Source organism: Phragmites australis, chromosome 22 (genome assembly GCF_958298935.1).
Source record: "Phragmites australis chromosome 22, lpPhrAust1.1, whole genome shotgun sequence".
Taxonomy (NCBI): Eukaryota; Viridiplantae; Streptophyta; class Magnoliopsida; order Poales; family Poaceae; genus Phragmites; species Phragmites australis.
Window position 1 is genome coordinate 16388248 of NC_084942.1, and position 12078 is coordinate 16400325.

The 12078-nt window shown below is 38.2% G+C and overlaps 1 protein-coding gene across 1 annotated transcript; it reads left to right on the forward strand.

The window, feature by feature from the left end:
- Nucleotides 1-1159: 1159 nt before the first annotated feature.
- Nucleotides 1160-2160, forward strand: LOC133905225 (uncharacterized). Its single transcript, XM_062346960.1, has one exon. The coding sequence runs from the start codon at nt 1371-1373 to the stop codon at nt 1971-1973; it is 603 nt and encodes a 200-aa protein (XP_062202944.1). The 5' UTR covers nt 1160-1370; the 3' UTR covers nt 1974-2160.
- Nucleotides 2161-12078: the final 9918 nt, after the last annotated feature.

Sequence of the window (12078 nt, forward strand, 5' to 3'; positions counted from 1 at the left end):
GTTTCAGTAGCAAATACTAGTACTATATATGGTTCAAAGTGTGTGAAGGCTACATTCTATCTTGTTATGTATATTTGCATATAATGTATTAGCATTGAGGAACTGAGTCTTTCCGAGATCTGATTAAAAAAAAAAAACAGATAGGTTTGAGAGTAGCCTAGACCTGGGGAATCTACTGGATGCTTAGTGTTTAATTCAAAGATTATACCGTCGTTGGCTATTTTAACTTGCATACTTGTCAGATATGCTACTTTGCAACCCTGCTCTGTCACTGTAGATATAATACTTCTAGGACTTCATAAAAAAAGATTACATTGAGGTAATTTAGGAGGAGCATTCCGAAGTAGATCTATTTGACTCAAGTGCATTGATGTGTTGGCTAAACTTGTTACTTTGCCTCATCCACAGGCCTATTACCAACTAAAGAAGGGTCAGAGTTTTGTTTGTGATCATCATAGGATTCCAAGTTTACAATATCATACCGCAATATCAGGACATCCAACTCTGTCAGCAAAAAAAAAGTGCGGTAATCACTCACTATGAAAATATTAGTGTGTTGGAAATTGGCAATTTACTGTACTCATAAGTATTCAGAGAAAGAACGTTTTGCAGAGAAAAGGAAGGATGCAGCAAATCATGAACATTGGGTGCCTCCCACTGCAGAGGGAAAGAGTGCTGGAAAAGGGGACAAATCTCATTACAGTTTCACCTTTCACGAACAAAGTAAAATCCTGCTTTTGATAAGGGTGAGAAGAGGGGTAAGTGAAAGGGATGAGCATGTAGGCCCATGTGGTTAACTTTTAATTTAACTCAGTGCACATGGCACCCTGTTAGTCCTAAGCTCATTGGAGCCCAAAAATCCTGCCTTACATGTTGTCATCCCATAGGCAGAGTGCAAGGGACCACACCTTAAATATTGCTGTCATGCAGGACTTAACAACTCTGACCATGATGCAAAGTCTGCAGTTACCTTGTTAACCTAGTGCTTCAAAGGACAGGGGTGGTGGGCACTGGTAACAGTTCTCCAAAAAGTTTCAGTTTTTCTGAGCATTTACTGTTGCAGTTACCTTTGCATCCATCCATCCGTTTCAGATAAAAATAGGACGGCAGATGCATTCTCCATCCATGGTGAGCTCTACCTGCTACTCCTCTCCTTCTCTTTGTGTCAATTCAAAAATCCATTTGATAGTAAAACACAGAACCTTTGCTTGCTTTCCTTGTGCAGGTTTGTTAATTGTAAAGGGAGAGAGGGAGGGAGGAGCGGGACTAGCTTCCCTCTTTCATGCTTGCCTCATCATGGCTTCTTTCTCCTTTAGCATCACTGCATCATTTGTGCCACTAAAGCTCCTTCCCTTGTGACCAATTTCTTGATGCCTCCCAGCTCCCAAATGGCAATACAACTCACACTCATACTCATTTCATGTAGCCTTTACAGTATGTATTCTTCTTCTTTCACGGCATCCTCATCGCTCGCATTGCTGGTTCTTGTCATCTCCACCTGCCTCTCCTTGCTCTTCTCCAACCTCAGACAGCTGCTCAAAGCCAACACCCACAAAGGTCAGACTCCCCCTTCCATGGAGGAGGCTGTGCATCAGGAGAAGAACATTGTGCCACAACATGAGGTGCCTGATGATGGGCCAGAGGATTTGACGGGAAGCTTATCGGATTCTTCAGATTGCACTGTGAACGACGAAGAGCGCACCGAGGAGGGCTCGATGTCAGACGACGTCGATGACGACGATGAGAGTCTCATTGAGATCTCTCTTGTTGATGGGCACTATGCGGGCGTGGGGCAAGGTGAGAAATATGCATTCAAGGAGAAGGACCTCCTCACTGAATTCTTGCCTGATTTGGTGCTTGACAAGAGAGACTTCATCGACATCTTGTCGGAGATCAGCGAGGAGGACAGCCTGATTGAGATTGACATTGCAAGAGGCTCCATCAAGTGCTCGAACTTCGGTATCAAGGCGTGAACTTACCAAAGGTTTGGAGAAGCTGAAATCGTCCTCGGCATTGCTTCATAGCTTTGATCAGGGAAAGGTAGTAGGTTGTACTTGGCCTACATGTAATGCTTTAAGGTGTTTGTTCACAAGAACTTATAATTTTCTTTTGTGATTCTTGGGTGAAAGCCTTGTTGCATCTTTTGATTGCGCTTTAATTTTTAATACTATAGTGGAAATAAGGCGCATGCACATATTCTCATATCTGTCAAGAGTCTCAGTAGGTGCTAATGATGCTGTCAGTGCTTTGCATTTGTGTCTGTATCTGTCCCACTGCTACCATCGTCTATTTCAAAGTCTAGTATAACTGGTTAATTTTTCCATGTAAAGAAAATAATTTTGAACGCTTAATGTGATAATAAAAAACATTCAGTTGAACATATCAATGAGACACTAAAACTACCTTGAGGCAAATAAAGCTTAAGGTCAGCTTTTGTCCTTTTGAATGAAAAGTTCGACATTCATTCACTAAAAGGTACTGGCATATGGCCACAAAATCACTTGTTCAGCTTGTACATGTTTGTCCTATTAACAACCTGGTGTTTCATATGGAAAAAGGCTATAACCTACAAGGTCTTCATGATTTGGGCCTCTAATCTAAGCTTTAGCACATAAGTATCAGTATCCTAAACTAGTGCATTAATGTTTGCTTATTGAGAAATACTGTAGGCTCGAAGATCCATCATTAGATAATAAGACCCATCTTTCTCTGCATTGATTCTTCAGTGGAAACCTTGTTCGATCAGGGAAATTTAGGCAGTAGGTTGTACCTGGCCTACATGTAATAATTCAAGGTTTTGGTTACAAGGATTTATGATTTTTCTTTGTGATTCTTCAGTGGAAGTCTTGTTTCATTGTGCTTTGTTTTAAAATATTATAGGAGAAATAACGTGGTTGCACATATTTTGATCAAAATGAAATATATGTGTGCACGGCCTTTTGTTTCATTTACACGTAGAGTTTCAGTACATGCTGATGGTGTCAGTGCTGTGCATTTGTAGGTATGTATGTACGTTCATCTATCCCAGAGTGTGGTTAACTGGATATTTTTCTCATATAAATAGTTACTTTTGACTGCTCGATACCATAACACTAAACATTCAGTTAAACATCTGAATGAAACTACCTGATGTGATTCAGAGATGGGGTCAACTTTTGTCCTTCCGAATCCAAAGCGCAATGTTTACTTAGTAAAGGGTACAGGCATATGGCTCAAAAATCAGTTGTTTGGCTTGTGTGGCTGGGTCCTTTTAGCAACTTTTTTTTATTGGAAAAAGGCTATACGATCTTTGTGATTTGGGCTTCTATTACTACCTCCGTTCTTAAATAGATATTGTCCTAAAATACGTCCAGTCAAATTTTAAAAACATTAACCACTAATATGCACAAAACTATTAAGGTTTGGCACATGAAAATGATAGTAATGAATTTATCATAAAAATACTTTAACATCATCTAATTTTTATTAACTTTTATCAAAAGATAGTTGTCAAAAGTAATAATTAAATATATTTATTAGAGATTATGTTGATGTCCTAAACGACAAATAAAAGCGACAGAGGTAGTATTAACTTCAGCACTCGAGTACCAGTGTCCTCTACTAGTGCTAGTACTAGATCAATGTATGGTTGTTAGAGAAGTAATGCAGGCTTAAATGACCACTTATCATTGAGTAGTACTTAGACATGGAAAGATTTGACATTGAGCTCTTTTCGGGTATGACAACACGTACTCAGGTAGATTGCATACTGATTAAATGTACTTAGGAATTGAGCCTATCTTAGTTGGTTGGGGGTATAAATATATGTCTAAACAACATAAGTTTGAGTCCTTCTGAACACGAATTTAAATGCATATTTTAAAAAATGGTTGTATGCATTTTGGACTTCTTGATGTCTTGCTGATGCAGATGCCAGAAGTTATACTTCTATTATCTCAAAAAATACGTGTTGCCATACAAAAACGCGGTTTTCCAACTTGTGCGCGACCACTTGTGCTTTTCTTGCTTATGGTAAAATACTGACATAACCAGAAGTGTGGTTTCACTCTTTTTTTTTTCTGGCATATCGTTCGGCTTATTTTGAGAAGAAAGGACAGATTAGCAATGAGAACATTCCCAATTTGTCACGGACTTAGCACAAATCAATGTAAACAAAGCACTTAGCACAAATCAATGTAAACAAAGCACAAGTCATCTTCCACTGCTCATCCAGGTTTAAATCTGCTCGATCCCATTCAGCAACCTGCAGCAAAGCCGCCACAGCAGCTGCCTCCTCCACATCCCTCTACACTCCCTTGTGCACACCGCCTCCATTGCCGTCGCAAGTGAAGCCACCAAACCGTCCTGTAGGTGTAGCTGTGGTCACCGGTGTGTTTTTATAAATTTCCATTTGAATTCAAAAATCTGTTTGAACGTTTTGAGCGGTATTTTACTGAAATTTCGGTTATCAACGATAACAAAAAAAGTCTCTATACGTTGGGTCCAGCGCTCGTTCATAGTTAGCGCAGAAGCACCGGCTTGTCTCACTGCAAGCAGCAGCGATTCACACTCTAGGATCCAGTGTCACAACTCAGGTCCAACATCACTACCGGCCCAGGAATTCACTCCTGGGGTAAGTGTCACCTCCAGAACCAATGCACCATTACCTTGTTCTTCACCACCGGCCACCGTGCCCTGTGATTTAGAGCAACTCGCTTACACATGCGCCAATGCTTTTCAAGAGAACTTATTATGCAATGAACATAATTGACCTTATTGCAAAATCAATGTCTTACTTTATAAATTCGAGAGAATAGGAGAACAGTAGCTGGACAAACTGTCGGTTCAATCCGATTGAGATGCCAATTCAGGTGCCTAATCAAATAGAACCCCTGTAGCCACTGGGACCCATTGTGTCGACAGGGCCCATTCTGCAGTCGGCAAGACCCGTTTCACGTTTGTAGTAGTTTGTCAACCCTGGTTCGGTGCTTCATCCTATTACTGTTAATCATAAGCTACCTGTCAACTTTGACTAATAACATTTAAAAAATATTTAGTTAAGTAAGCTGAACATCATTATGTAAAAAAAGTAAACTGAACATAGTTCTTCACAAAAAAATAGACATAGTATTGTTAGATTTGTCACTAAAGGTACTCTAATATTATTGTTATATACTCATAAATGTTTGCATCTGTATTTGTACACAATTGGCAGCCAAAGTGCGAACAATAAAGTCAAAGTTGACAAGAATTTGAAAACTTAGTCCCATTTCTTTTTGAGCGAGTAAACTATTTTCATAGATTTGACATGTGCCAGCAAGCTTCCAGAGACAAAGCTCCTTAAGCAAAACTAACGTAAGTTCTAGGCCATTTTTATTTTCCATTGAAATCTTTCTGATGCTTGATTTTGCAATTTTCCATATAATCATGAATGTTATAGTTAGGCCACTTTTGTCCATGAGGTTGGTCATTGGTGCGTTGTGGGAGAGGTTCATAACCCACTACAAGAGGTTTGTATTGTACTCCCATTGTTCATGATGCAGCAAGATTAGTTGTATCATGTTGCAGCATTTTTTACAGAGCTCACAAGCCCGTGGACACTCAAGAAGAGGTGCCTTACTATTTCAAGTTGCAAAGACACATTGCACAAAGCCGGTGAGCCATGCTCTTTCTTGCAATCTATTTGTCATGTTGAACCAGCTGCTAAACAAAGAACCTAAATTTCAGGCGAGTTCATGTCCTCCAGATGCGCTCTTTGAAATTTAAACAAATTGATCCAAGGATTTTGATGCCTATGATGAGGCTTCTGTGTACTATCCATGTGGAGTAAAATGCAAGTGATGGACTCGGAATTAAGTTCAGAAAATTGTAAAGCACGACAATGTAAGCTAAGGAATTCATGCAACATGTCATTCTATATATTTTGGTTTTATGGACTAACTGTTCATCGAAGTCATATCCAATTTCGTTTTTCCTTAGCTTCTTGTGATCCTAACAAAGAAAAATAAATCTTGAAATAAATGCAATGGACACAAATTTGATATAAAGTAAAAGTAAAAGTAAAAAACAAATGAGATGAGAAATAAGGAGCAAAATCGTTTTGTTTTAGCTCAAAAATAGATCATTGACATATCAAAAAGTTGGTCCTGATTATTAGGTATTGATCCCATCATGAACATGCTCCCAACTTCAATTATACAACATATTCTTGCCAAAAATCTCCCCAGACTTGCAAACCTTATTCAAATTGGTGAAGACATGGAGTTGGGAAACGGAGTACATTATCTCACATTCCAACTGGAATAAGAAGATATCATCATCTCTAATGACTCAATGCACTACTAAATTATGCAAGTGGCGGTGTTGGCCAAGAGTTTAGGCAGTAGAGCTGGTACTCCTTTTGGGCAATAGAGACGCTCATGTAAAAGCAGAGCACAAAATTTAAATACTTCAAAACAGTAATTGGGTGACTAACGGTGAACGCTACATTAAAAAACACGACATTGTAACACGAGAGAACATGCATATTTAGGTGGCTATGCTGGTCCTCACTCTTCTCAATTATCTCCTCTTAGACAATCTTGCTCTATATGTATTTCTACTACCATGCTCGTTTTACCTCTCTTGCCACAGTGCCATGGCAAGTGATTGACCTCTGTTTACAGGAGTTAGCTAGGGGCTATAGGATCTTCAACATTTTTCAAGATCATGGCTCGTGACTTAAATATCTAAAATTTAGTAGATTTCTAAGTAATGAACGTCACTTTAATTTATGGCTAACTTTTATTTTTGGCTAAAGAAATAAATTCCATTTTGAGCTAAATTTCCTTTTTTTTTTGGCTAAAAGTTGTTGACAGTTTTCACAAATTTTTTACAAGTTTTAGAAATTCTTAAACTAGGTCTACAAAATTGTTGATAGGTATATCTATAATAAGTATCCACAACGCATGTATCCCTTACTCGTTCCGGTGAGTGTCTTAACCTCCATGGAGTAAATAAGGCACGTGCTAATATTTTTGGTACATAATTGTATCCGAGCAGAGTTCTTAGGTTGAATTTTTACAAATGGACCCTCCAGAAAACATTGTCCAAAAATGCACCCTTCGCACGGCACCATGACCTTTGGCGCTATTGGTCCACTGCACGGCGCCACCAGATTTGGCACCATGCACTTGCCATGTAAGATGTGCACTGGAAGTCCTCGCTAACGTGGCCTAGCACGGTGTCAAAGGATATGGCATCGTAGGTCAATGGCACAATGCCACAACCGTTGGCGTCATGCTATGGGACATAGCAGCAGGCTCGCTTCTTTCTCTGCTCTCTCCCTCTCACTTTCCCCACCAGACTCAAGAAAAGACGCAAGTGTTGATGCCTCTCCTCTCTCCTCCCTCTCCTTCCCTCATTCAAATCAATCAATTCTGCAAGGATTGAAGCCTTTATTTTTGGTGGAATAGGATTATCAAGGTAATCACCCTCCCTTCCCTTAATTTTTTCCAATAGAAACTCTTTGTGGTGAGACTGGGAGGGAGAGCTAGAATCTAGGGTTTGTTGTAATGTTGGATTGGTAGCTCATTTTTTTTTCAATTAGAACTTTGAATTGAATGAACTAGAATCGGATTAGCACTTTGATGTATGAAATGTATTTAGTAGACTCCATGTGTGGCATGTTTGAAGTGATATATGGCATGTTGAAGTAATATATGTATTTTTTCATATAGTTTGATATATGCCTATCAATTATTCACTCAATGCACTTTTAAGAGAAATATGTAGTTTTTCATTTAGTTTGATATATTCCTATCAATTACCTCTTGAAAGATTTGGGTTCACTTTGTAGCGTTGAGATGTCATTGAACTCGAGAGTGTCTCAGAGGAGGGACAATAAAAAGTATCCCACCGTAAAAGAGTGTGATGCCCCGGTGCCTCCCGCTCTTCCCATTCCAAACAGTTAGTGTAGAGTGGCTATTGAGGTCAAACAGTCAAGGCATCCTTTCACGGTTGCCTGAGCTTACTACACTTGTGTGTATTATCAGTAAGTGCATACTAGCCATTTGATACTAATCATGGTACTATATGGTTGTTGATTTCTTTTTCACAATTTGACAGGAGGACATGAAATACTTCTATAGGATCAATTACACTATAATATGGCAATCACAAGGGAGTGAATGATAGTGGAAACCAAATTCAAAGATTAATTTACCCAAATCGAAAATAGACGTAAACTCGGTATTCCACTCGAGACAGATTGCACACACTCTACTAAAATTGATGTAGAGTAAGATCAGGCGATCTGATTGCCCTCAAAATTAGTCAGAAGAAACTAGATTCAAATAAGAAATTATTCCGATAAGAATCAGGTCAATCAGATATGTGGATCAAGAAATATGCCTAATAAAAGTTGGTTGTACCACACAAAATCGAATAGATCGAAACCTTGTCGATAACAAACAAAAAACTACTCGAGATCAAATCAAAGCCACTTGAAATTTTCTTGGATCAACTAGTGGATATTCTAGCAAGGTTTTGGATGGATTAAGCCAAGATGAAACTCTACAAAAACACAAAATTAATTGAAAATCAAAACCAAGCATGCAGAATATAGAACATAGAGAAAATTCTGAATCAACAACTCATCAACTTACGAAACTTGATTTTCATTGCATAGATGAGTTTACAAGATGCATCTCCAAAGCATCCAATAAGGATTCCATGAAATCCCAAAACCTTAGACAAATTACATCTGCTCTCATTTGCTTGCAACACCCTTGCCTTACTTTGAGAGGCTGAGACCCTTCTCAATATATAGCCTCCCAAACCGACCTTGGTTTGAAAACAAATCTTATACGGTCACGTATGCAACACATGCAACATGCAGCCGTATCTACAATAACATCCTTGTTGTATCCTACTTGGACACAAACCATACCAAAACACGTCCACTCATAACTAAATCCAACTCGTGCCCAAGTCCTACTCTGACTCGCACTTGACTCCTTATGGGACTGGACTCTTCGACTAGTCAGATCACAGTCCGACCTTGCCGTGTACTCGAACAACTCCATCATCCGAACACACCATCTAGTTTCCGACGACCTTGCCTACGTCTTCCCTTCCCGCAACACACCTAGTTGCACACCTACAACCTTGCCTTCACGTACATTGTTCTCTAGCCCAAACGTCCCGCATGACATACTTGATCACTAAAATCTTGGTTCCTCCCTGAACCTAGTTTTGATCTCGTCATCGACCACGTTCTCCATCAAAGCAACACCTATAAATGAATCAAACAACAAATAAGTATGAGCACAAGTCCTTTCTAACTTGACTCAAGATCAGTTCATGCAACACTACTCACATGAGTATATTGCATCATCTCTACGCTAACACTAGCATATAAGCACATCTAAACAACATCTTAGCAACTCACGAACATTATCCTAATGTCATTATGCTAAATCACTTTGCCTTACCAATTTTTTATCACATGATCTCACAATCTCCCCCTTCATGAAAACATTGGTAACCCTCATGTGAACATTGGCATCCTCTTAACAGAAATGATTTGATTTTAAAATCAAACGCAAAGTGAAATCAAAAGATCAACAAAAAACCAAAAATTGTTGATACGGAAAATCTCTCCCTCTATGAGAAAAAAAGGGGAAACAATTCTCCCAAAATGAGCAACTCTCCTATCAATGCATATTTCTTTGATCTTTCACATATTAACTATTTTTTAGCATTTAGCACATAACTTTGATACTTTCACATTTATCATTTTTATTAAAGATTAAAGCAATCAAGAGAATTTAACCATGACAAGATTTAATTCAAGTTGTCATTCAATTTAGAAAGTCATGACATCCTACATATATAGATATGAAGGTGCAAAAACTCCCATGTAGCAAAAGCATTGGCTTTTAAAAGTCACATATGTATCAGATATGACACTCATCATATTTAATTGTTTTCTCATTTTTAAATTCTAACAAACTCCAAGGTATCAGAACTCCCCCTCAAAACAATCCCATAGAACGAATAACACCAAGTTTTCCTCGAAGAAAAGCAAAGCGAGAAGAATCCAAAGGTTTTGAAAATGTCTGCCAATTGGTGTCCAGTATTCATATGGAGAAGTTCAATGTTCCTTTTTTCCACATTGTTTCTAATAAAATGAAATATGATATCAATGTGTTTAGTCTGAGAATATTGCATAGTGTTTTTTGCAATACTTGTAGTAGTGTTATCATAAAAAAGTGGAACACTCTCTAAATTAACCCCATAATCTTTAAGTGTAGCAACTATCCAAAGAGTTTGTGGACAACTAGCAATAGCTATATATTCAGATTCAGAAGTAGATTATGCAACAGAGGACTGTTTCCTAGATGACTATGCAACAAGAGAATTACCCAGAAAATGACATGTACCAGATATACTTTTTCTATCAATTCTACAATCTCCAAAATCAGCATCAGAAAAAAAGTCTTAAGATAATAGATGAAGAAGCAGTCTTAAGCTAATAGATGAAGAAAGAGGAGGACAAATGTCAAAATCTTGAGTACCATAAAGATACCCGAGAATCTGTTTGACAGCTTGTCGATGTGAAGCATATGGGGAAGCTTGAAATCGTGCACACAACCATACAACAAATTGTATGTCTTCCCTTGAAGCGGTGAGATACAAAAGTGATCCAATCATACTTCTATACTCTGTTTTGATCAATCAGCTCACAATTTTCATTAGGATCAAGTGCCATTGCCGCTCCAATGGGTCTCATGATTGGCTTGCTATTTTCCATCTCAAAACGTCGTAGCAGGTCTCGTGGATACTTACTTTGATGAACAAAAGTACCTTCCTTTTTTTGTTTGACTTGAAGACCCAAAAAGTATGTAAGTTCACCAATCATACTCATGTCAAATTCCCTGCTCATTGTTTCAGAAAACTATGACACTAAAGCATGATAAGAACAACCAAAGATGATATTATCTACATAAATCTGAACAAATAGTTGATCATTGTCATGCTTGAGCACAAACAATGTCTTGTCCACTTTTCCCATTACAAAACTCTTTTCAAGTAAGAAAGTTTTTAATGTATCGTACCATGCTCTAGGGGCTTATTTTAAACCATACAAAGCTTTAGACAACTTGTATACATGATCTGAATATTTAGGATTTTCAAAACCTGGTGGTTGCTTAATATAAACCTCTTCATTAATGTAGCCATTCAGAAAAGCACTTTTGACATCCATTTGATATAATCTAAAGCCTTTAAATGCAGCAAAAGCTAAAATAATTCTAATGGCTTCTAGTCTAGCAATCGGAGTAAAAATTTCATCAAAATCTAGACCTTCCACATGTGTAAAACCCTAAGCTACAAGTCTAGCTTTGTTTCTAATAACAACACCATCCTCACTTTGTTTATTTTTGAAAACCCATCTAGTACCGATAAGGGTATGACCCAGAGGATGTGCGACTAGCTTTCAGACTTTGTTGCATTCAAAATTTTCAAGTTCCTTATGCATGGCATTGATCCAATATTCACTAGTTAATGCATGTGAAACATCTTTGAGTTCAAAAGAAGCAACAAAAGCTGAATGAGCATGAGAATTATAATAAATAAACCTGGATCATGTGACTCGATCATGCAAATCTCTAATCATCTGCTTAGGTGGATGACTCCGCTGAATGTGCAAAGGTGCTGTCACCCGAAAAGTAATCTCTTCTTATCCTTCAACATGTACAGATGCTGTAGTAATTTGTGGATGTCCAACTATAGCCGAAGTAGTTGAAGGTGCCAAGGGATCTACAACTTATTGCGTCATAGTAATTAACATCTCATCCTCATTCTCATCACCATCATCTACAAATATGCTCTCAGACTCCCCCCGAATATGTGTACCTATAGCTGTATAATTTGGTCCAGTTACAGTACTAGCCTCATCAAAAGTCACCTCATAGGTTTCAACAATTTTGTTAGTCTCCAAAACTAGCATATGATAGCCATGAGTATGAGCAAGATATCCAAGAAAAATACCATCGGTTGATCTGGACTCAAATTTATCCAAATTTCTAGATTTCAACACAAAGCATTTACAGCCAA